At 35.6% G+C, this 27,305-nt stretch overlaps 1 protein-coding gene across 6 annotated transcripts; it reads right to left on the bottom strand.

Annotated features, from left to right (window-relative positions):
- Positions 1-819: 819 nt before the first annotated feature.
- On the bottom strand, positions 820-27,090 carry LOC117204097 (glycoprotein 3-alpha-L-fucosyltransferase A). Of its 6 annotated transcripts, none has more exons than XM_033441136.1 (8): positions 26,841-27,089; positions 10,286-10,518; positions 7,664-7,753; positions 5,106-5,297; positions 3,575-3,799; positions 2,720-2,911; positions 2,090-2,325; positions 820-1,391 (listed from the first exon to the last, which is right to left on the bottom strand). In XM_033441136.1, exons 2-8 carry the CDS (start codon positions 10,442-10,444, stop codon positions 1,040-1,042), a joined length of 1,446 nt encoding a protein of 481 aa, XP_033297027.1. In that variant the 5' UTR covers positions 10,445-10,518; positions 26,841-27,089; the 3' UTR covers positions 820-1,039. The 6 variants fall into 6 exon arrangements, with proteins under 6 accessions (XP_033297027.1, XP_033297029.1, XP_033297030.1 ...); XM_033441138.1 differs by having other exon boundaries at positions 922-1,391; positions 26,936-27,090; XM_033441139.1 differs by having other exon boundaries at positions 922-1,391; positions 2,720-2,908.
- Between the last annotated feature and the right edge of the window lie 215 nt (positions 27,091-27,305).

The raw sequence follows: 27,305 nt of genomic DNA, 5'->3' as shown, positions 1-27,305 counted from the left end.
GACGTATAGTCGACAACTATACGATTTGCGTGTATATAATTTACATACGCTTTGCGAATCGACAAACGCGTATATTTCTTGAAATTTGAATCAAGAACGTGTAGCGTGAATAATCAGCGTCTCTTCAAACACGTTATTAATTTTCCACTAACTACGTCGATATTCGTAATTTATTAATAATCGTATAAAACATTGTCTCGTCAAATTACCACGATCGTGGTAATACGCTTTACGAAAATAACGTTTTACAAACGTCTAATTTGAATATGAAATTTTCAAAACAATCCACAAAAGACTAGAACGAGAGTCTTACGTGTACCTATACGAATTTCGAAGGAACGTTCGAAAAATTGTCATTGTCGGTAAGCGATATGCCGAAGCAATTTACTCTGTGCGTAACTAATTTGATAATCGATATAGTCAAAGAAGTTCGAAGATCGATGGTGATAAATTTTGAAAGAAGAGATTTGTTCCAATAGAAATTGCGATAAATATTCAACGAAGTAATCGACCAGAGTCAAGACTCGGATCGTTACTGTCGCTAAAAAAGAAAGAACACCGGCGTTTTATAGTCACCGTAAAAACACGAGTAACCGTACCTCTAAAGTGGGGAATCGGTCGTCGATCGTTGCACGTAAAAGTCCGTGTTGCTCGTCGAAAAATACAAATTCGGTCTTTGCGTTTCATCAAATTCGTAGTCGGCAGTCTTTTTATCGATTAACGGACTAACCAGACGTCGGGTCGCGTCGGCGTCGTTTAACTTCGACTCGAACGTCTCGTTAACATCGGATTCCTCGGAATCCATGGGTAGTTTTTCTTTTTTCTTTTTTTTTTTTGAGCATCGCAACCGCAATCGCAACCGCAACAAATTCGTTACACGATCAAGGATAAGTGACAGAACGAATCGTTCTCGAACATACCGCTTCTTAGCGATAAAACTTTCCACGTGGCCTTTGTAAATCCAGTCGATTCTCGCGTATAGACGTTCAGACGCACCGCGTCCTTTCACGTATATCAACGGAACTTTGCGAAGAACGTTTCAAGTGTTTTTCAAGTTTCCTGCACGAACCGAATCGTGTTCGCGCCACGAAGTCGTCGTGCATATTCCATCGCCTCTCCACCATTCGTTCACGTCCTTGTAAAATTTTGGCGGCCGGTCGTCGTGCAACATGGCGCAAACACGGCACCAAAAGTACGTGTTGATAAACTCGCCGGTACCTTTCCAACGAAAGTACGAATTGTACAATTCGTCGTCTCGGTCCAAACGATGAAGATACTCGGCAAGCTCTTTCGGTGACTCAAACTCATCCACGTGAATGTACGAGCGGTAAGGAGCGCTGCGAGCGTAATCCGTTGGATGCGCACCCATTACGATCGGCAGAACGTTGTGTCTGAATGAAAAACAGAAATTTATTTCAATAACGTGGCAAAATTGGTCGAAATTTTACAATTACAATTTACAATTTACAATTTACAATTTACAATTTACAATTGCATGGCATTTGCTTTATGGAAACGGTGTAAGTTCTTTGACGCAAATAGACCAAAAGGGTTTTCCATTTGATTAAAAGTTCTATACCGATTATTCTAGAAAGTAGTATGTATCGCGATAAATCGCCAACGTCGAAACATCTACGATATAATAACGCGAACAACAACGTATCAACGATACAAACCTAATTGACAGTAACATGTACCTATCGTATACGTATGTATGTACTTCGTATAAAACATTGCAAGAAAGCATTAGGTTCTGGCAAGAGTAACTTGTTATTCTCGGTTTTATTCCAAAATCTCGGTGAAGATAACACTCGAACATAGTAGGGCAGGAGGGAATCTTGAGAACCTCTACATACATCAAAGTGCGCTAAATAAGGGTGGGTAAGTAAGGTAACAACCGAGCGTGAAGCACACTCTAACAATTATGGCAACAACCCAACGAAATTTTTTAAGTGGCCCTCTAAACCTCGCGTATACCTTTGCGTACGTATGAATTTCGTAAAAGATGGCGCCTTATGTTAAAATTCGTGTATTTGTAATTCGCGTAACATCGACCGCGAGTACAAGCGTAAATTAAAATGTATCATACCCGAGACCATTGACGAAGAACTTTTCCGTAATATAATCCTTGCAGTTGGAATTCTCGAAAGCTAGATAAAATTTGTAGTCTTCGTCGAGCATATCGAAGCACGCTTGAGATTGCGAACGTGGGCATCGCAAGGAGCCACAGGTTCCATAGATGTCCACTTGGATGTATTTCGAAAGCTCTTTCGCGTAATGCATACGCTGATTTCGTGGATGACAATTAGAAACGAACCATGCTACCTGAAGCAACATTATCGATATACTTTGAATATTAAACTTTCTAGAAATATCTTTCTTCTTATTCGATTTATCGTTCTATCGAATGTCACTCGTGGGATATTCAAAAGGACGAAAACAATGGTTACAGCGATAATCGTAACGTAATGTAACGTTTTACGTCGTATATTTCAACGGTATGCCGTTTTTTAAAATAAGATATTGTTATTTCTTGAAACTTTCGTAAGAAACAACTTGACCCGGCGCGTTTAAAATAAAACGATTTCAATGTCAAAAAGATATACGATTTAATCAAAAGTTTGATTATTTTCCATGATCTTTTGAGAAACTGTTTCAAGCATCTAGTAAATATAATCAACGAACGACTGTGAAATAAATAAGATAAGGACGTTGTTACCTTTTTAGTCTTGTTGGCTGCGTAATTAAAAGTCTGCGGTATTTGCGTGACACTAGAGTCGTAATATTGCCATCTTTCATAGGGCGCGACTATGTCGCTGTCACGACGATAAGTTGCCGTCCAATTGATGACAGCGTTCTTCACGCTCTGCGTGTGATAAGGGCACTCTAAAAAATACAGCATCCACACCTGCTGAAAATCGTATTAGTCTCATTCGACGTGTATAATTAAATTCCGTATGACATGGTTTTTTCGTGATTCGCGCAAAACGCATTACCAAATTTAAACGTTTCGCGATCGCGAGCAATAGCGTTTAATCGATTAATCGACCATCGAATACACGTAGGTGAGTAAACCTACAAAGCGTTTTGATTTCTCCTAAAAAGCTGAAGAAACGAATTTCTTAAAATAAGAAATATGACGATACGAACGATAATACGATATGTAACGAAAGAACACGAGACCGTAGATGGAAAGAAGTTTTTTCTTTCTTTTTAATTCATATGGTTTTAAACATAAGTAAAGAAAGAGAACTTGAATAGAAACTTATTTTACTCGTTACACATATATCGTAACGAACGCTCTACCTTGGAATCTAAATACTCTATACTATATGTATGTACATATTATGTACGTAATATACATATATTTGCATATTATATGCTTTCCGTGAACTTTTCTGTACCTTTAAATCTCGCATAAAAGCATAAAAACCTACGATCTAGCTATTACACGATATAAACGTTGATTACGCTAAATTATAGAAACGACCATCTCTCCGTGCGTTACTTTGCTCGTTGTTGTTACTTTACATATCACTTTTAGTAAAGATACGACAAAATTTGAATTTCGTACCTGACTCGCAGATCTTCTTCCCACGTGCGTTATGTAGTCTTTAAATAAGATTAAATCAGCATCTTCGGCGTTATCTCTGACGATGATACAAGTATTTACTGGACATCGATGCTGAAGAAATATGTCGGGACCGACTTTTGCCTCGGGCATACCATGTGGAACCATTATCTTTTTCAATGGACGATCGACACCAGTTTTATTATAATCAGACGGTACATACATCAACTGCAAATAATTAATTTCAAAAATAGTTAATTACATTACGCATCACAGAACACGAGAGAGAGAGAGAGAGAGAGAGAGCAAGTATTTTAAATATAACTACGTGTACTGTTCATAAAAGAAAACAGCTAATTAAAGAACAAAATACGTATATACTAGTTGCACGTGGAATGAAATGGTACGAATAGTTTCGATAAACCGTATTGGATAAAATTAGTTGAAACGAGAGAGAAAGATATTTAGGAAACGTATAATAAACGAAAAAGTTATCTCGCACAGGTATTACGTATGCTTTTCCGGACGAGATACGTTAAAAAAACGATGGACAGCAGCGCGATAGAAATACATTAATAAAAATAATAGTAACAGAGAAAAAGAATCGTAATCGTGTAAAATTCATAATTGTGTACAATGCCTTTTTTAGAACGCTGCCCTATATACTCGTATAATAGACTGCACTGTGCCGCAGGCGTAGAAGAAAGGGTGAAAGACAAAGTATGTACCGCTACTACATGGCCATGCGCGATTTGAAAGAGAAGGTGGAACACAATGTTCCTATTTTCGTTTAGTAAAGTACGCTGTAGACTGCTATACGACAAAGTCGTAAATAGGCAATTCGTTTCAAACTGCAAATTACAGTGCAGCTTCTTGTTCCAAGGAAAAAGACGACGCGCTACGATAAATTCTTGTTTCGACTAGCAAATATTTAATATCGAATCCGATTACTCGATTACTTTTATCACCGTTCGAATAATATCGATTATCGAATATCAAATTTGATAAATTATGGTAAACTTATATTTATAACGGCTATTATCGATCAACCGTTGTACCGTGCTAAAAATATATGTACAGGATGTCCTGTAGATCGGCGTAGATGATAGGATTAACCGGGATAGGAGTAGCGCTGCAACAAAAACTAAGTTCAAGGCAGAATAAAACGTTTTCGTACCAACGTTTCTGTTCGAGTCAAAATTGATACGTAAACGTGGATCTTTCGTGTCTTACGCGCCTCTCCATTGGTAACGCTCTTTCAAGAAATCTGGGAAAGGTCGCGTAGCCTCCTCGAACGTCCTAAATCAAGATGATTATAAAATTTTCGACGAATAAACGTAAAACATATAAAATACCTATGGTATCGTGTTACGAAAGATTCGCGTCTACGGGGTAAAAGTTAAACTTATATCACGCCGATTCTACAAAGGTGAATCGTGGCAACCGCTGTTCCTAAATTACAAATTCCGATTATTAAATTGTCGTCGATGCGGTCAAATACAGATATCGTTGCTGCAAATTGATCGAAGCTTACTTGATTGGTAACACGATCGTCGTAAGCGTCTTCGTCGGGCCACAAACGCGCCAATCTGCGGCCAGTACGATGCGATTTTATGGCAGGATAAGGCCTCCTGGTCCCTCCTTTCATATACCAAGGTCTTTTCGATGGATCCATCAATTCTAGACTGTTGCGTGTTAAAATCGTCGTGCCGGTTAGGTTGGATACCTTTTTAACAGAAGAACCACACAGTTGCATATCTTCCATTACGATTACGTGCTACAATTTCGTCGTTCGCACAATCCATTTATAATTCCTAAACACGGCTACTGTTCGTTAAGCACAGGCATAATAGCATCTAATCTCTCTGCACTAAGGTTAATTTGTAAGATGCTGTTGAATTTGTTTGTCAACGGTAATTGAAATTGTACCTTATCCGTAAACAAAATGTTTCGTTTTTAAACGATTTCTTCAGTTTCCTCTCTCATAAAACTATTTCGTTCGAAACATTTGAATATTCGCGTTCCAAGATCATAACGTTATTTCTGCATAAATGATCGTCGTTTTAAATACATTCTATCGCGTAAAACTATTCTCTCGCTATCTCTATCTCGATGAAAAAAGTATAATACGATTAAAAAGATTTATCGCTGGATCGTGTAAATCGATATGATGTTTGCGATGATATCGAAGATTCATGTTTTCTCAACACTCTGGCGTCGCCTAAAAATTATGGTGTTACGACTGCTTCGCTATATTTAATCAGATTGCGTTGGATATAACGCGTTAAAAAGCGGTAAAATATTTTCGAAATTAACGAAATTTGTTACATTCTATGGCACAATTGTTTTTGCAAATGCACGTGAGATAGAGCTTCGCTTTTATTCGATTAAATCGAATTTCTTGAGGTAAACCGATTTTTAGCGTTATCAGAAAAGATAAGTTACAGAATGCAAAAATTGAATATGTGTAGTACGTACTGGAAAATTTCATCACCTACTGGACTTTTCTTCAGAAACTACAAGTATTTGTTACGATAGGATGATAGACGCGATAATTCTCAACACTCCGTTATAGATACATAAATTGAACATCGCTTAAGAAAATCCATCACTCTTTAAGAAAATAAATAAATATTTAACGTAATATATACATATACATGTACGTTTTAGTAAAATTTTCATTTTTATTTGTACTTGATACGGTCACTATGAACTTCGGCGCGAACGAATAAAGGTAAATTAAAAAAGCTTGCGATTTATTTATATACTTACGAAATCATCGAAATTGTAGAAATTTACATGGTTTGCGTCTCACCGATCTACATTAAAACAAATCACCGACGACATAAAAATGATATTTGTTCGATGGATAAATTGGATAAAACTTCGTGTGAAATATCAAAATATTAAATCCCATTAAAAGATTGTATTTATCAGTTATTTTCGGTATACTCGTACCTAAGTATTTTACATAATATTACTGCTTATAAATGATGTTTACATACATTTATAAATACGTAAATTACTCGTGTTAACGTATATTTGTCATAATTTTATACCAACGATAAGCGTAAAAGCAACTTTCCGTGTAATCACGCGTATTATATTATTTGTAACTATTATGAAGTACAACGATTGTAGCTGTACCTACTCCTAAGTGTTAGCGATTGTGCGTTTTACATAGCTCTGAAAGTTGCACCTGCATGCTAATTCTATCGGATCACGCTTTAATCGTCAATAGTAAAAACTAATCTAATTGCTCGTATGCGGTATTATGCTATATATGTATGTATGTATGTATGTATGTATGTACATATGTACGTACGTACGTGTATCGCAAGTCACACGGAACGAAGCAGTCTACATGAAGCTAACGTAACTAGTTGGGTATTAGCTGCAAGTATCTTAGAAACCACAGAGACAACCATAATAAATCATTTAAACGTTTATCTTAGTAGCGTTCGAAATATGTTTATTAAATTGAGAAATACAATGATACAATCGGGGTAATTAAGCTTATCTATGAAAGCAATAAAGAGTGAGATAATACGTACCTCCGATTTTATAACTTGCAATAAGAAATAAAAATAACGAAGCTTCAAATTTATTCCGATTTTGCTATGTTTATTTTTTTGCTTCGCAAGACGGTCGATTAATTTTCAAGACGGTCTTTCCATTTTGGAAAACATGGAAATCGTACGTGGCTTGATCTCTTATACACAGATTAGACACGACTTGTCGTATTGCTTTATCAAAACTAAAAAAAATAGCGTTCGGTATTTGATACTTCTCAAGCGTTTCACTTTCGAGAATTCTTGCACACGAGATTTAACTACGATTTCCTATACGATAATAATAATAATAGGAATATCTATGTAATCATTTCCCTTGAAACGTCTCCGGTTGTTTAACATTAGTTAATACTTCAAAATTATGTTTACTTAATTACCGTATAAAAAGTTGTTCGATTATTTCATGACGATGTTTAATTGGTACGTTTCGATACACATCGATAGGAAGGTTGTCTCGGTTATGTTTCACGCATACACCGTGTTACAGTCATCTATCGACAATGCAATTTAACAACTATACCTCGGATAGAAGCTTTTTCTCCATTTTTTCTCGAGTCTGCGAAACATGCATTGTCGGTTTCTTCAATTTTGCAGGCCAATTTTGCTTGATCTGCGATCGAAATCCGATATTTAAACATTTTTAACGTTTTCAACATTTCAGCGTGTAATAATTTTTCCTCCTCTATTCGTTAATACTATCGTCTTTAAGGACTTCCATGTGTCTACAGCAACAAAATATTTATTTAACTACTATACATATGTCGGAGAAGGAAAGACAGCAGGATTTCCCGTCCGGAATGTTGGGACAAACCCCAATACACTAGTCCAGACTTTTACTATAGCCGCCCTTAAGTAATAAAAATAAGAAATAGTCTTAGTGTTCCAATCTGACTTTATGACGATGAGTTTGGGCTCGAAGTGACATGGCAGGTCAGGGACGAACGTAGCCACGGTCACGGGAGGGACATGTACCTGACAGAGGTATGAAACGATTATATGGCTCTCCTTAAAACAAAGATTAACCCGAGAAGAGGGGACAGGAGTATATAAGGGCAGCCTCTTTTGAATTGACGGAGTTAGAGTGAGAGTTAGAGTTAGTCAGTTAGTTAGTGAGTCGTTGGACGAATTGCCGATTGAGTCATCGGGAAGTAACCCGAATCGAGTAGCACGTTGATACGAGTCCTCCCGTGGACCGTGGATTCGTTATCGAACCTGACTTCGTTGTCACCATCATCTCGACCATCCTATTACCATTCCTCATAGCCTCTTGTAGCGTCCGCATTCGTACTGATAAATATTGGCTACATTCGCGACGGTAAAGTAAGACGGCGAAGGTTCACCGAACGCCCCAAACTGCCAACCTGCCTCCGACATCAGAAGTGGGATCAGTGCCGGTCATAACACTGCAAGAGCTTACGACCGATTCCGCCGCATGATGCGCAGCTGTCAATTCGATTATGGAGAAAAATCCTCAGAAAGCAGTGCCCTGAATATAATTTCAATAACGAGCGTCGAATCGATTTCCACATAGTGGAAGCATCAACTGGTGGATCAAGTCATCCGGGTGAGTCGTTTCCATTTTACCCCGATTTTTGGGAGCCAAGTGTTCACTGATTACAGAATCCGTAGTCTTGAGATTTTCTGGCAAAAGAACGATCGATATAGTCGTAATGCGAGGAATGAGAAATATTGGTACATCTCAACTCTTGCCCGTCGCGGGCGTTAGTGGTTTTGCATTAGAAATAAAGTCGTCATGTCCTCACTGATAGTTATTTTAAAATACGATATCGCGATTGATCGTGAAATTACAAGTCAAGGTTTTGACGTAGTATTACACAAAATAGCCTCGCTATGTGTAAGACAAATAATTAATGCCTGTAATAAAATCGCCGAAGACGAGATCGATGTTAATGAAGTGACAATGGCGTGCGGGGTAGTGATAAAAGTCGATTAATCTTTCTTTTCGAAAATTCGAGGACTCACTCGATGCGGGTTTCCTACGTACTCGCGTAAATACAGGCCAGTTGGAACTACAATTGGGCGATCCTAACATCGCCGTACAAAGAAGTCCTAATAGACTTCGCGAGGAAGAGCGCAGAAGAATACGTGAGAGAATAAGCGAATTTATTAGAGCCAACTATCATAAGGCCTAGTAACTCGCCGTTCGCGAGCCCTATGTTACTCGCGAAGACGAAAGATGGTTCAGATAGATGATTGGTAGATTTTCGAGAACTAAATGAAAATACGGTCCCGGATCGGCATCCCTTACCCCATATTGCGGATCAAGTCGCGAGATTACAAAAGCAAGATATTTTATTAGTCTGGACTAGTGTATTGGGGTTTGTCCCAACATTCCGGACGGGAAATCCCGCTGTCTTTCCTTCTCCGACACACATATATATATATATATATTTAACAGACTGAATTTCCTAGAGTTTGTATTTTTTTTTTTTTTTTTTTTGTAAAAATTGAAACTTGTATATGTATTACTCGTTAATTGATACAGATACGCAAAATAATTTAAATTCAGTAAATAATAAAATAGCTGGTTTTTTGATTTACCGCTAGCTTGAACTTCTACATACGCGGTATGTATTACCGATAAAACCAATCTAACAAGCGACATCTCATTGTTATTAATTTTCAATTTCACGCAAAGTTATAATTAGAGTAAAATGTAAATCAAAAACCGCAACACACGTGATACTCGAACCGTTTTATTCAAAACACCTGCAGCGCCGTTGTTTATATAAAAAAGAATCATCGATAATTAAATCGTGTCTTTGGAAAAAATTTACCTCGAGGAACATAAAACTGAAATATCTGTCGCCTCTTCTGGATAGTTCGGCACGGTTCGATTTAGAGGAAATATTGAAAATCGATATTTCGTATGTACGTACAGGCAGTGAGAAATTTTATCTCTATTTAATTAATAGAATTCTAGCGACTTTTCGTAAATCTGATAGCATAATATAGTATTACACGTATAAGTAGATGTTGGTCACAGCGTATACCAACACCCGCGTTGAGTAAAAATTTGCCTATAGCGTAAAATAGAGATTATGGATACGCGAACGAATATTTTTCCGAATTAAATCTTAAACGTTAAGACGCACGATATTTAGGAAGCTTAATTTATTACCTTGGTATCGGAAACTCGAACCGGTTGAGATTGTCCAGGATGAGGTCGCATACGATGCCATATTTCGTCCTGTAGTAGATTCAGGATAACTAGCAGCAAACCGGAGAAGAATAGCACGTAGAAAAAGTATCCCTTCAGGGAAGGACGCGGCAGACTCATGCCGCACGTTTCCTCTTTGTCAAAAATTATCTATCCATACGCTGTGTCTTGCCCGAACGGTGTCCATTCAGCTACTGAAAAGGAAAATGAAAGATGTAGAACATAAAGTATAAAGCTTAATTCTGACGAAATGGCGATACGTCCAATACGTTCGTACGTATTAATAACGTAATAATAAAGGAGCTGTTACAGATATACGCTACCACTGAAAAGTATCCGGAAAACCTATTTACTGTTTTGCATTATACACATATTTTGATTACAAAGATTATGGATAATATAATTATATGCTAATTAAATACTAAATATATTTGATACGGATAATGAATAATAGCTACGTACACATATACTGTCATTATATACTAATATATACTAATTATAGTCACTTCTAGATTGAATTTAAAATTGTCATTTTTGTATAGATTATACGGTTCTTTACAAACTTAGTTGTAGAGTTTAATTCGTTTCTGTGAAAATGTGACATTGGCCTTCTTACACCGAACCACAGATTTACATCGATATTATCAAACATGAGTTTACAATTTTCAAAGATTTTATTGCGGAAAACGCAACTTTGTAACTTTGGTGTCGCAATGGTATAGAAATGAAATTAAGTTGAAAGAATATATCGATATATCGTGGAACTTGATGACATTAAACGGTGAATTATTTTACACGGCGACACAGAGAGAGTCGAATCGATTTTCGAAAGCCAATATATATTACTAACGCTTATATACTTGCATACTTTGTTACATGACGAGCTCTTTATCTTTGGATTTTTTCATTTTTTGACCGTAAGTTAGTTAAGGTGGCTGTTGTAAACTGACGGAAAGAATACCGATATTAATGCAACCAATTATGCTTAAAGTAGTAAATATTTGTACATAGATACGTACATACATATATGGTTATTTGCGATACGTTACGCCTATATAAAAATATTTAGTCGCAAAGATATACGTCGTTTCTCTTTTTTCTTCTCCTTTATACTTGCGTATTTAGTATGTGCATTTAGCATTGCCTGATCGTTACGTTTGTGTACTAAACGTGGATTACTCGAACAGAAAAGCCGTGATTTTATTCGTGGCACCGGGTGAGTACAAAGATCAACGCGGATTAACTTTCGGTAATAGCAACCTATTGGCGGGTAAAATGTCAAGCGTTTTAAGGATTCGGAAAGGTTAGGAAGAGAATGATGGTAGATAGGTCAAGATAGACCGTTGTTAGGTACTGTCGGAAGACACGTAAATCGGAATAACGGAGAGTTTACGGGGCATGGATGAAATGGGTTACAAGATGAGATAGAGATGTATTCAATGTTTGAGAAAACTATATTACATTCGTGCTTTCGTTTCTGTTTCTTACGATCTTTCTGATAAACATGGAACAACGTTCGAGAAGAAGTAAAATATACCGAATATAAACGGAACGATTAGTTTGAATTTCGATAGGGCCTCTCGAAGACTTTGATGTAATCGATAACGACGATAAGATTACGATTATATCGATTTATGATTTGCAGTTTTGCATTGAAATGAAATATCACGTATCGAATATCGTTGATTTTATGATTCGCATTATACGTATAAACTTTTGAAATCGTCTCACATCGTACCCTGTAATACATACGTGTACAGAGTGTGAAAAGAAACGAGCGATATTTGTAACACTCGATCAAGACGGTGAAACATTATTTTTCCGGTTAAACAGAATTTAATTTTACTCTAGAAATACATTGCTGACTGAGTAGATCGAAAAAAGACGTAGCCGATAAATTTTTTTCTCTATTTCACTCACGCTTCTTGTTCAGACTGGCGTGAGACAAACGACGGATATTAAATATGCATAGCAGTCGAAATTCTATGGGAAACGTGAAACGTGAATGATCTTCGTCCGATTCATTGATCTACGACAGCTGGTAGTCCGTCTATAGCGTAATTGTAAAAGTAAATAGATCACAACTTGAAAGATAAATATCGAACGACACTTCCGTAGGTACGTATATAATATACGAATTTTCTTCCTTCTCTCGGTGGCTAAGATCACAGTTCGCAAACACCGCCTCTTCTGCTTTAACACTTCGTATATAGAAATCAGAATTCTATGTATAACGGCGAAACACGCGTTACGCGTAAAGTGTTCGATCGCGACTATTGCCATTGTTAGCATGTTAATTTAATTCGACAAAACACTCTCGTTAAATAGCCGCGAGAGTATTTGCAAGATCGCGAAACAGTAGCGAGAAAATAAAAAGAAGTCCGACGCGATCGCTGCATTTTTTCTTACCAATATCGTCCACTGAACTATGAAAGAGTATTAGGTATGCAGAATTATAGATTAGATCGATAGTAACGTAAAATATTCTCGCGATAACCAAGTATGCGTTAGCTACTGCCGAATACGATTACCACTGAATACGGCTACTACGTACCACGTATATATACGTATATACGTTGTCATCCGAAAAATATCGCCTAAAAGAGAACGTAAAAGAGTATAAACAGTACTTTTCGCATTATTTCTTATCTGATCTACGGTTGATCACATACATGCAAGGTGGTGTATCCGATATTATCATTTGGATTTACATCGATAATGTTATCTCTAGCGGAAAATGTTGGGCGGTTCCAAAAGTATTTTTCCCGTTATTCGTTATTTTATGCAGATGATCGAATTTGCTTTTTCAATGGAATAGTATATTTTTTAATACGTTACTCGATTCAGTTCGTCATTTCTTAAGAAAATTATGTATAGAAAAAATTAAACGATCCGCAAAATTAACACGAAGCAAAAGACAATACTTTAAGAAGAAGTAAGAGACACGCGACTACACTCGAGCGTAACGCGAAACGCATATGTATATTCGTTGCGAGAGCAATCGATACATTTGACTCGTTAATACAATGTGCTTAACAACTTCGCGACAACATCAAGCACCGTTCGAAGTAACATGATTTTCATTTCACACGTTGCTTCGTAATTAACTTAGAACCTCCAGTACAAACAATTTCATGTAAATCTCCGACCCAAACGAAAGTTCAGTGACATTGGAAGACACGCAGTACATGTATATCTTACAAAATTATCTACTTATCTGTACGGCTTAAAATCTTAAAATCAATGTTTTACAGCTATCGCTGCAAACGCGCAAAGATGAAAATATTCATCTGCGTTAAAGAGGTTATTCTCCTTAAGATAATTAAACGTATTAGTATTTCGATCCACGTGCAGATAACAAAACTGGATCGATCCATTAATTATACAAACACTTTTTTTTTTTACCAAGAATGGCCTTTTAAATACGCTTAATGGTTAAATAACCGTTAAGTTAAATTATTTATCGATCAAGTAAGTCGTCAAGTAACGATACACATTCAGTTTGGAAGGTCTCGTCTCGTGGCTGTCAAAACACAGCTACGATACACAGCTTACAATTAGGATAACTCGATGCTACAGAAAGACGAAAGCCGATCGAGAGGTCGGGTAAGTAAAGGAAGATGAGTTAAATTTCGGTCGAGTAATCTCGATCTTTGACACCAGTCTTGTGCCGAAAAACAGCGAAACCAAATAGTCGAGAAGCAATTAGCACTCGACACTGACACGAGACGTGTCGTTATGTATATTTATATTATGATTTCTCCTCGATTAAAAAAGATGCTTAATAAGTTTACCATAAACGCGTAATTTATTTTTCAGTAGTAGTAGTAGTATCATTTTTTAAAACTGAAGAAATTTGATAATATAGAATTAAATTTATACGATAGGTGCTAAAAGTTATAAATGTAATTAAATGGGCTCAAAGGAATGACCTAAATGATGCAAAAAGCGCGGTAGACAACCTTTGGATTGTACGGTAAGTCTTGCGATTACACTCTTCCGCTTAATTTACAGCCTTAGAGAGCAAATAGAGTGGAAGAAGGTAATAACGAGAGAAGAACGAAAATTCGATTTTATTCAAACAGTGGAGAGCATCGAGACCAACCATCTCATAACTCTGTTAACGTTTCGACATGGCGTACAGAAATTTATTACGATCTTTTAATTTTTTCTCGATATAACGCGGATAGTAAATTTAAAGAATTATATTAACTTAAATCTATTATTTTCCATTCAATACCGCATAAAGTATTAAAGTTATTTAAAGCAAATTCATCGTAGAAAATCATGTTCAATTTGCGTAGAGCAAAGGTATATCGATGGAAGATCGCAGCGTCGAGGAGAAGTTCCAGATCGTTGTGATTTCCAAAGAGTTCAACGATTCACGATTGTTACGCCAGTTCCTCGCTAGACTATCCTCGTGTCCATTAGCGTAAGGAAGAGCAAAGTTATCGTTTGTACATAAACGTATCGATTCCTGTGTTTGCAAATAATAGCTTGTCGAGTAAAGATTTCACACGAACCAGTGAGAAGAATAACACACGAACAGGGTCTAACGCCCTCGCAAGATTCACCGTATGAAAGGATGGATTATGTCGCGTATGCGTTTAAATTTTAGACGATATAATAAAAATAGAGATTCGATACACAAGCGGTATAACGATCTAACCGTGAAATAATTTCTTTCGACATTTCTGTAGATATTATTATAATTTATAACTTATATTGTATTACATCGTTTATTTCGAAAACATTATGCATAATATAATCATCTTACTGGCGCATTTCTACCTTCTTCGCTCTTGCTTTTAGTTGCCTTTTCACAGCGTTTTCCTTCGTTTCGAGTTCTTTGTAGCAATCTCGGAGTAAAGGATCGCAAAAGTGGTTGTAACGTAAAAGAAAACTGTCAGCTTTCTGAAAAACATACTTGGGTAGCATGCTATGTACATTTCAAGAATTATCTCAGTACGTTACTACGACGCGTTTTATGGCCACTTTTATGTGCAATTCCAGCCGAACAATCACGCGCAATTCGTATGTGCATATTTATAATATATATAGAATTTTGTACGCATCGAAATGCATAAAATAACGCGATGCTGCGTTTAAGTATTAAGCGACAAATCACGAAATTAATTTAATAGCAAAATAGTTACAATAGTTATTTACGTATATATGTATTGCTATGTATATATAGCTGGAAATATTTACCTTCGTAACAATCGTCTATGCTAAGTATGTTATTTAAGGAAGTGAACCGGTTTCAGAAGACTAGCTCAACATTTAGGACATAGCAAACGTCCGAGCTTAAGCACTAAGCACACAGTCGGTTCTAGCACGTACTGAATAATCGCCGAGTAAACGATGCGACATTTGTAGGCTACATAATGAAAAATGCGTACACAAGGTGTTTCATATTAATCGCCAGCTTAAATAATCGACAACTTACCAGTTGTTAACCAAAGTTGCATAAATTACAGGAGAAATTTAGACGAACCGATTAATTAAGAAAATAAGGTGAGATCAAGGAATATAATTATTTGAAATATTTAATATTTGCTGGTTTTTACATATGTATTTACTCTCTTTGCGACATTTAAATTATATTATACAATTGCCAAATATGTAAAACATATGCAATTGGGAACATATACTGTATCAATTTACATAAATACCCAAAATTTGCTTACACAGTCATGTAGTCATTTGTATTTCACTTTCTAAGATTTATTAGCGCTGTTTGAAATTGAAAATTAAATACAAAATGTATTATAGTAATACAATACATGCCAATACTTGCCCTGAATAGTTGGAAAATTTAACTTCGAATTCTACGATTCTAAAATTATATATTTCGATCATTTTGTCACAGTGGTAACGGCTGATTCTTATATTTTCGGCCGACAGTTCAACGTTCCTCCAAAGTTAACAGAAATAAAAGGAGTTACAATTTCGTTGTATTGGGTTTAAAGGTATACTGGAACACGCGCCATCGTTTTGTCACGGATTGTATGCGGCGAATGCGATCGATACGTCACGTACACCTGTCGATGTCACATTTAATTTGTATCTATCTCTACAAATCTGAGATACAACTATCGATTTTTTCATCCCTTTATCTGCAGCTTATCTGTTATTAATCTCCTTTTCATCGAATCTGCAATCGAGAAAACGTACAATCTAGCTCTAACTTGAGTGAAAATGTCCAACTGCCTCAGACATTTTCTATTAATTGAGCATCTAATATACTATATATAATTTAAAAACGAACAATTCTAAGGACTTTAATTTCATACAATATAGATACGGATGAGAACATGTTTACCCGAGTTACACTATGTAATTTTAAATCGCTATAACATTTATGACTGAATACTATTCAACGAGAATGACATCGAAAACACATTTTCTACCATAGGCCACTTGTATATCATCGATGGCCATTAGTAACACGCCACGATTATCAGTATGTTATCGCTAGTAATTGCAAGACTAACAAAACGAACCTAAAGGAGATGTGTAATATTTACTTACGGTTCTTTTCTTTTACATACATATGTAGAATGCATTCAAATATTGATTTAAATATCTTTGTCGAAGGGGGCAGAAATTTACCTTTTTCCGAATTACTTAGATATTTTTTCTTAAATCATCGCATAATTTATAAGCTTTACGGAACAACAACAACAACAACAACATTTCTAACAATTCAGTTCCATCGCTTCAAACGATTTTCAACGTGTGCATATACATACATATGTATATGTATATGTATAAAATTTTGATGTAAATAAATATAATGCATTAATACGTCTAATAAATTAGGTTACGTAAAAGTAGCATGCAAAATTTAATATCACAGAATACTATAAATTTATACATATTCCTTTTGATGCATGATTTCCGTTTAACGACTATATTACAAACATAAAAGCAAATAGTTTCTTTGCGATATAAAAGATCAAAAATTTGATATTATTTGTCACCGATATGCTGTACTTTTGATTTTAAATGATATTCAAACAATTTTATTTCAACGAAGTATGAATATGCATGTAAGTGACTTCAAAGTGATCAAATATGTACGCTTTTTGTTTTGAATGTTTGAATTACGGAATTTCAGATATCGTTTAAAAAATGACATGTCACTGCGAAGGTTAAAGAAAATCATCTTCTTCGAATAAATTGATCATTATTGAAAGTAATATCAAGTTGCTTACTGCAATCGCAAGATGAATCTCTTTTGCTCTGTCAGGATCCTTTGTTGCTCGAAATTTCACTTTTACGCTTGATTCTATTTACAAGATCGTACGTTTACTTCTTTTTATGGAAACGCGAAATGAACAATTCATGTTCACTAATGAACTATAGAGAAGTTGTCGAAAGATAGGCAAACCGTTTTGGTAAATTCGTACGATGGAACTGAATTATTTCTGTGATTTAAGATAACGATAGTCTTTACTTTCAAACACTTTATAAAAACATGATAGATATTTCTTATATATTAGACGAATATGATTCGATTAACACGAACATGATTCATAGGCTTTTGATATCTGAATGTGCCAAAATAAGGCGTGTTAAACGGCATTTATTAAATTATACATTTATCAAATATATGAAATTAATGTCATGCCCATAAAGTATTCTCCGGTTCTACGATTTCATTGTGTTTAGTCACTAATGCTTATCGAACAAAATCGCTCTAAACGATTTAATAATAAATCAGTCAAATATATATGTGTTGCTATCGATGTACGTATAAGTAGACGACTATGTAACCAATATTCGGTAATTCGTCGAAGCTGCTAGAAATATGTATAATATACCTATATCTACGCCATGTAAAATGTATAGGTATATGTACTTACTTGCGCGTCTCTGGGTAAATTTTCGTACTTCTATTGCGTAATATTTTTGTTTCCAAGAAATACGTTTGACATAAAAACGCAATAAAAATGATTATACGTATGTTATCGTGCGAAGAAACATGATCAAGTTTCACTGATACTAGTAAGGATCGACCACAAAAACTGAACTGGACACGCTACTACCTTATCGTCAAAGCTTCCAATCATATTCTAATCAACTGTCCTAACAATAAATACGGTATAAAAAGATTATAACGCGACTTACCTGCTATAAAAAGGCTACAAAAAGAAGCTTACAAAAAAATGTTAACTCTTCCGAAAGATATTGATTTTACTACCTATTGTATCGTAGACACGTGTTTATTCCGCCGACTATTTTCACTGTGGCTACTAATAACCTTGAAAGTTGCGTATCACCTTAAACTTGTAATTTAAAAAAAAAGAAAAGGATTCAGTTCAAGTACACGTTACAGCGTTTTCATTTCGTACAGATTGTTTGCAAGCTTAATCGTATTTCTTGAATTTAAGTGTTATTGGCAACTACTCTTTCTTTCGCGCTTCTTTTGCAACGAGCAATTACGTGTTTGTATATTTTTACTTAACTCGTTATTATTTTGACGAAAGCTTTGCCTCTAACGACATAGCCCAGTTATCGCGAAAAATATCGATTATATACTTAATGACCCTTTCGCAATTGGAGCAGGCGTCCAATTACGTACCACATCCAATGACTCGACATCATGGGCCTCGCATACATATTATCATTCGCGTTACATGATAAATTAGCGCGATAAATATACGGAAATATAGTTGTATTGTGCTCTACAATCTCATTCGCAATTTAGCTAACGGTACTGACAGATAGACTTCTCAATGTACAAATGTTTTATCGAATACGTAATTTTTGTTATTTTAAAAGTTGTTGTTCGATCATTTATTGCGACAAGAGCCACGAATGCGTACGTTTCATAAAATATAGATTACAGTTCGATTCGTAATTTGTAATACCAATAATTAATCGATGCTCGATAGGATTTAATCGAGATGATCGAAGCTATTACGTTATAGTATAGGGGTATAAATCGCATAACGTGAGCGCGCAGAAAACAAAAGTTTACTTTACAAACCATAGACGTATGTACATACTTCAATTATGCGAAGTGTGAATAAAGAATAGACCAAACGTAGGTACTATGTAAGTTTTATAAACGTTCGGATAACCTAAATAACGCGACACCTGAATATTTTCCAACTACCGTGTTCCCGGATGTAGGTACAAAGAGTTTTAACAGCGATACGTGTAACAGGAAACTAATAGATTTCACCTGTTTTGCATCGCTACGCGTCTGTGTTTCTGCGAGTTTTATTTTAACGTGGGCCCGCATATTTAATCTCGACTGTCAGTTCGCCAAAAGTATCAACATACGAGTATGTGTGCTTATTTAACTTATTGTTACATAACCATGTTAGATATCAATATGTATACAGGGTGGGATAGATAAAGCGTTGTCAACTGTTCTCTCCGAAGCCATTGCAGATATCAACATGAAATTTTCGGATTAACGCTTTAGGCTGTAAAGTTTCTTAAGTGTATGTGTACCGTATACGGTATACTTTCCGAGTTTGAAGATATCCACTTGAAATGACAATCATTTCTACCAATCCTTTTGAAGGTAACGATATCTTTCTTAACGTAAACACAAAGTTTAATCCTTGTCGGATACGTATAGAAAACTCCGTAAAATTTATTGAGCGAGAAAGCAAACGCGACGACTCACTAAAGACTGGATATTACAGAGTCAAATACTAAAAGCAATAATAAAGACAAAGGATATTTTCACATATTTTCAAACTTCATTTAATTCTAATATTAATTAAATCTTTGTAATATATACGTATATACCTATATATTACCAATTACCTATATACGTATGCCGTATCCGAAAAATAATGAATTATGCCATTAGATACGAACGAATACCTTCGACGAAACAGCGAAACATGCTTAATTTGCAAAGTAAAAGTACATAGGGAAAATGCAAAGTATAATTACGTCATTTTATGAAAATTGCAATTTATAAACCGCATTTTTTTTAGTAAAAATCACAATTTAAATAATCAGATACTATTCGCGACTCTGTAAAAAATATGATCAAACCTATATATATTGTTAATGGTGAGAACACGTGCGGTCGACTGTAACTCCTAATTTTCGAATCGCTTCGCACGGAGTGTGTCAACACAGTACATAAATACATATACGTGTGTGACCTCTCCAAAACCATTCACTCTTTATCCGAACGATTCTTTTTAACAACGCATAGCAATCTGCGTTTATAGATTAAAGTTGGTCACTCTGTATACGTAATATCTACCGTAGGACAATAAACAATCAGTAAGAAAACTCGAGCACCTTACTAGAACCCATTTGGCCGATATATATAATACGTGCATATATCAAAGGACAACAAGCACAAAACAGATGAAACTTTTTACTTACGTTTGTCGATCCATTGATACATTTGACATAATTTTCACACAAACCAGCGTATTTTGAGTGCAGCTGCTTATTTCTAGTATACAATTGACGTTCTAGAAACCAGAATCTATTCCGAGTCTACCCTACAACGGGAGAGTGAAACCGCCATGCCAAATTACATAGTGAAAATAGATTACTATTGAAATATTCGGTTCTAATGTTCGATTCCGACGAATTTCACCTAGTAACCGAATTCGCCTAGTAACGAGTTACGTGCACACGTATTATCATTGACTTGTCAATTGCTTGTTACAAAGGTCCGTACTGTTTCTAAACTTTATTTACTTTCACTGCATAATAATGAAAACAATCGCACGTTAGAAACCGGAACTCTGGTTTCTGATCTTTCGCGATTCGTTATTCCCTCAATATTATTACAAGTAGATTTCCATAAGATTTAATACCAGAAGCAAAAATTAGATTTTTGAAAGATATTTTTCGTCTCTAGTAAGTTTCTGTTAAGTCTGTAGTTTATTGTAAGTTATCTGACTTGTGATCTGTAACGGTTGCTATTTACGTATTGCATTAAATACACTCCGTGACAAAACTGTAAGACGTTTAAGATTTTGGCGGATATTATTACATAAATAATAGTAGGATCGCTAGGATGGCATCGAACTACTTCGGTACGTTATATTTCAATCTAAATAGCAACTATTTACAATTGCAAATTCTTCAATGAAAATCAGTAGGACGATACTATGTACAGGGTGTGGAAAAAAGTAAGTGTAAGAATTATTAAAACTTTAACATTTTTTTCCTCCGTAAACGGTCATTTGCGATCCATGGTTCCTTCGAAACCTTCGTTCCTCGTGATGAGTACTATACGATACGATAAAAAAGAAATTTGATCTTGCATCTGAAAATGAAGGTTATATTTACGCAAACTTTTCTTTGCGAATCTTCGTCGATTCGAAGGTGTAGGATCGCTCTTAACACTTACCTTTTTTACACTCGGTACATATAAGACAGGAAATACGATAAATGTTGACTTTAAGGATGGCAGATCTTGACCTTGACGCATGTTGTCAAGGACACTCTCTTGAGCAACCCCGAGAAGGTTTTAGCCGTTGCTGGTTATTCCTTATAAAGTTAATAAGAGAAAATTGCTGTCACCGTCACAGCGAACGAACTCTGCCTACAACTGTGCGTTCGTGGCGTACGCGTGTAGTACCGGTTGCCGATCGGCCGGCGCTGCGCGTAGAATCTTAGTTGCAAAGCGCCGAGGCATAATGGTAACGATAATTTTTTGCCATTTGCGAATATCTCGACAACTAAGATAGTCCGGTGTGTGTAGCTATAGGAAAAACTTGTCGAAAACGTCGATTTCCACGACATATTTAAAGATCATGGAAATCGGTAATGCTATCCGCTTTCTAAATATCTAGTTACCCTTGCTCTTATCAACGATATGATTTTTTCAATCCGTATCGATCTCTCTTACTTCTACCGCTATAGATCCACCATCGTATATATACGTATATATCTGTTACTAAACGTTCTAACATAGCGGCTAGGATGACATTACAAATCGTCGATGAACAATAGCCGCGATCCACGCAACATACATACTCGAGTACTTGTATTTAGGTAATTACGTTACGAAAAGATAGAACTTCGCGAGACCAATTTTGTAACTGACAAAGCGTTGCCACGATTCGTATGGCATAAATTTATTTCTCTGACATATTCAGGTTAAAAATCATACACATCTGCTAAATTATATAATATTATATAACACGATACATATATGTATGTATTTATTTCGCAAACATTTTTCTTGTTTCATTACACCAGGCTGAACCAAGGGAACCTTCAACGTATATCGTCAATATTTAAAGTTGTCGACTAAAAAGATCAATATATACGTACATTGTCAACACGATATTGTCAATATTTATTGTCAAGCCACATTTTTATCGGCAACTTTAAGATATTGGCAATATTATGGATCGTCCGAGGACTCTCTAATACGTTTAATTACTTACAAATTTAAAATACTATCGGGATTCTAATTAAAAATACATACGAAGTGAAGCGATATCAGAGACATTACATCCTTCTTTCGGTTTATTTTACTCGGTACTTTTATACGCGGTGAGAAAACATATTTTTCTATAATCTTCATCGCATTTACCGTGTTATCAACAACGATGAGATTTCACTAAGAAAGGAAGAGTTACGAAAATCTACTACAAACATTAATCACTTTTGAACTGAAATTTACTTTGATTCATTTTGTGATTTTGAAAAAAAAAAAAAAAACAAAAAAGCCAAGTTATATCGTGACAATCATAGTTTTCGTACATCGAAGAATATTTGAAATGTTTGTATTTTGATCGCGATACATAATGAGAGAAAGTGAAATGGCAAATTCATAGAAATATGAGATACCTGATTGGTAGCAATATGAGACAATCTCACGTTACTACCACATTTAAAAATTGATCGCTAAATAATAAAATGAAGTTCGATCGTTTCTTCGAATCTTACGAACGAAACTGAGTAAAGAAAACAAAGGTTTAAAATTATTCCGAGCAAGAAAAAGGATACAAGCTATTAAAACTGTGAAATTAAAAAAATGTATGTACTCTAAAGCGGCAAAAGTATTTAACGTGCCACGGTCAACGCGTCGCATCTGAGAACGTAGCTTGCACAAAATCAGCGTAAAAAGCAATTTTAGAAAATGGCCTCGAAACCCAATTGGTTAATTATACGTATCTTGAAGACGAAGTCAAAATTCTTTGGAACGTCCACTAAACATATCCAACTAACCATCTATCAACTAGCGAACGTTAGAAATAGTATCGAGCATCCTTTTCGGAATAGCATGGCAGGAAAAGGCTGGATAGACCGTTTTTTAACCCGTTATCGAGACGAGATCGTTTCACTGACACCAACAGACGCTTCAGCTGCCAGAACACTCGGCTTCGACAGAGAAAATGTAAATGCTTTTTTTTTTATATATTCTTGATCAAGAGCGTGACAAATATCGTTATACTCCCGATCGAATTCAGAATGCAGGCGAGATGGGGCTTTTACCGCTATACAGTCAAAAGTATCAAAAGTTGTTGGTCTTGAGGGAAAAAAAGGCAAATGGCCAACTTAACGGCAGCAGAACGTGGTGCATCGATAACAGTTACGCGCTGTATGAAAGCGACAGAAAACTTTGCGCCACTTATGATCATTTTTCCAAGGAAAAATGAGAATAAATTACTTACGAAGGTGACATTATGCGAATCGTTCGGCACATATCATCCGTCTGGCTGGATTCGAACACCACTCTTCACACAACGGATCAAACGCTTCCTTAATTTTATCAGACCTTCGGAAGAATCTTCTATCTCGTTGATATCGAATGGACGTTACAGCGATACGCGTAACGTAGACGTAATGATAAGCAATAATATATTTTATGATAACGTAATATTTCTCATTATTTCCATATAACGCTGTAACTAACGTAATATATGATTTTGAGCATTTAGTTTCGATCGAAATGCATCGGCGCTTCAAAGTACATCACTACTTCAAATAACGTTCTTTGTCGCTGTTTAATATCATGTTTAATCGTTAATTTGCGATTATTAGTTATAAACGAATAATTCGTTATTTATGTTTAATAACCGTAATCGTATGTTGGATCAATTAGATTAAAATAGAGAGGCAACGATATACGTACGTACATAGGTAGATACTGCAGTTGAAAAATGTGTATATCAAAGTTGCGTTACCAAAGAACTAAAAACGTTCTACTAACGCTAAACGCAAAATGAGATTATCGTCTTTCTCTTTTTTCTGTTCGTTTTTCTAGTGTACATAGATAGCTTATCGATATAATCGACTACTTTCTTTCGTTATTGACAGAACTACAAATAGCTACAAATAACTGTGTATAGCTACTCGTATAAATATCATTCGTAAATGTTTAAGGATATACTTCTTTTCGCGAGAGAGATACGGTAAGGTTTAAGTAAAATAATATAAATTATATTCACACGATACATACACAGTACATACACACGATAAACGTATATACGCATATGTATATGTATACTCATAATGCTAAAAATAGATAGAATTTTTACATAATAATATGCTTAATGGAACGAAACAATCGACCTTAGTCGAATCGAGCTTTCTTTACGAATATGATACTAAATCCGGCTGTAATGCGGTACTGATGCTATCGGTTCTTATTATCGAAATATAGCTAAAGAGGTAGTATAGAACACCGTACCAGCATGAATCAACCTTCACGCCCACTTCCCAATTCACCCCTCTCATATGTATGTACATACGTATAATGCTTGCCATGGTAACCTCAACATTTCGTACTGAAATCATCCGACGAGTAAAAGCACAGATATAAAACTGGTATTTTACATATCGTACATATCGTACATATCGTACATATCGTATAATCGTTCAAAGTTGAACATTCGGAAATTACGATACACGTTAGAGACTACGCGATATAATTTTCTCGAAGAAAATAGGAAAACTTCGTAACATCGTGTACGTAACTCCTTTTACATATCATAAGCGAATATAATCTTTACATATGCACTCGACTTATTATAAAGTTGCAACGATCAAACCAAAATCGTACAATCTAATTTACTTTTCAAACTTCTTTGCTGTAATTCGTACTATAATTTTCAACAGTATCTATTTTTTTCAAAACCACGAATTCGGAAAACATTAGACTTATTTACATATGTACATGTACGTACTTATGTATGTATTAAGTTTTTCCCGCGTAATACTATACAGTGTTTCAATAAGTGCAAAATATTCGCCACAAAATTGCTACTTCCATCATAGTCGTTACAACTATACCTGTTATAGCTTTTTGTAACAGTTAATCACCCAAGCTTGTCCTCGATGATGATAAATCTTTCGGTATTTAAAATTTCCTTGTCTTAAACAACTTCCCTTAAACTGTTAGAGTCTTACACTCAAAATCTTCGATCATGAACAATTTAAGTAAACTAACTTATCTCTATCGCGACTATACGCTGTTTGTATTTAATAAATATAAATATACATATAATTTATGTATTGTTGTATTTTCTTGAAATTTTCTTGAAATCTTCTCCATGTAAAAGTGTTATAATATACATGTATATACAGATATCTGTAGACTTATGTCTCAATACGATAAACTTTTTCGTTTAAATTTTTAATTAACGATTCGATTCGTTATTTCTATAGTAACAGACTTTTCAACGTTTGTAGCATGTTGTTACAAATTAGAAAAACAGATACGTTTGTAAAGCGCAAATACAAAACAAAAGTTTAAACAATCGAACAAGATGTTTGAATGTATATGTATACTTGACATTAACACCGTACATTATTGTATTGCAACACTAATTACAAAGCATCAGGTACATCATACATATATATTAATATGTATTGTATTATTTCGTTAAAATGTATCGTATTAAAATTAATAGAAAAGCAATCCGGTACGGTAGTTACCTACTTCGAAATCCATACCAATGTTATCGATATAGAAACATTGAATTATTTGAAATTAAGCGACAGGTTCGGATAGATATCGGATAGTAGCTTTTAACTTCAAAGTTTACACGTGAAAGATAACGATAACGTTAATTGCAATATTTTGAGAAAAGCATCCTATTGTACACAGATATATTTACTACTAAATGATCTTTGTATAACTGAGGAACTAATTAAAGAAGTTCATTGAGAAAAACGGCGGATACGGAGGTAAGTGTAAGAAGTACCGCACCCGAAAATCTGACATCGATAGGAATTTTACAAGGAATCGTAAAAATGCTTGATAGTTAGTTTAGAAGTTGGCGGTATAATAGGATCTTCATAGAGAAAACGATAAAACATCAAACAGATTTTGACAGATAGATACTGTTGCGAGTTATTTTCCAAAATGAACAGCTGGTAACTCGCGCTTACGGAAAAGGTGATTATTATAACCGTGAGAACGTATAGCGATAAAATATACGAACCGATTGCTAAATATCGTGCGAACATTAACAGTTTCGCCGTTTCATGGCACCATGCGATACCGAGAGTGTAACGAATAGACAGGGAACGAACGTAAGGGAAAAAGACTTACCGTTCGAAAGATGCATCGAAGGACGGGACCACGTGTTTAACCGTGAAATACGAGTAGCAGTGCACCACGAAGATGCACCTCGATGATGCACTCACCCTTAGTCACATGTCCAAATGCTTCGCGTCGGGCACCACCTATGCGCGAGATTATTCATTCCCGATCGGGCAATTCACGGTGTAGACGGTTGGCCTAGCCCGTCGCTTCTGTCCTCTTGCTGTATCCTCCTCCTACCTACTCCTACTCCTACTCCTACTCCTACTCTGCCTCTTTTTCCTGCTCTTTCTCCTCCTCGTCCTCCTATTCCACCACCTCTGGGTGTGCGCAGTTCCTTTTCGCTTCCGTAGACGTTGCGCGTTCAACACGCGCCATCCCCTTTACTCCATCCTCGCAACCCCCGAGCTTTGTGTCGGTATTACACGTACCAAGTTATGTAGCAAGGGGAAAATCTATAAGAGCCGCGACTGC

The sequence above is a fragment of the Bombus bifarius genome, unplaced genomic scaffold (genome assembly GCF_011952205.1).
Source record: "Bombus bifarius isolate JDL3187 unplaced genomic scaffold, Bbif_JDL3187 scf7180000007977, whole genome shotgun sequence".
NCBI classification, from domain to species: Eukaryota; Metazoa; Arthropoda; class Insecta; order Hymenoptera; family Apidae; genus Bombus; species Bombus bifarius.
This window is presented reverse-complemented; position numbering and strand designations above follow the sequence as displayed.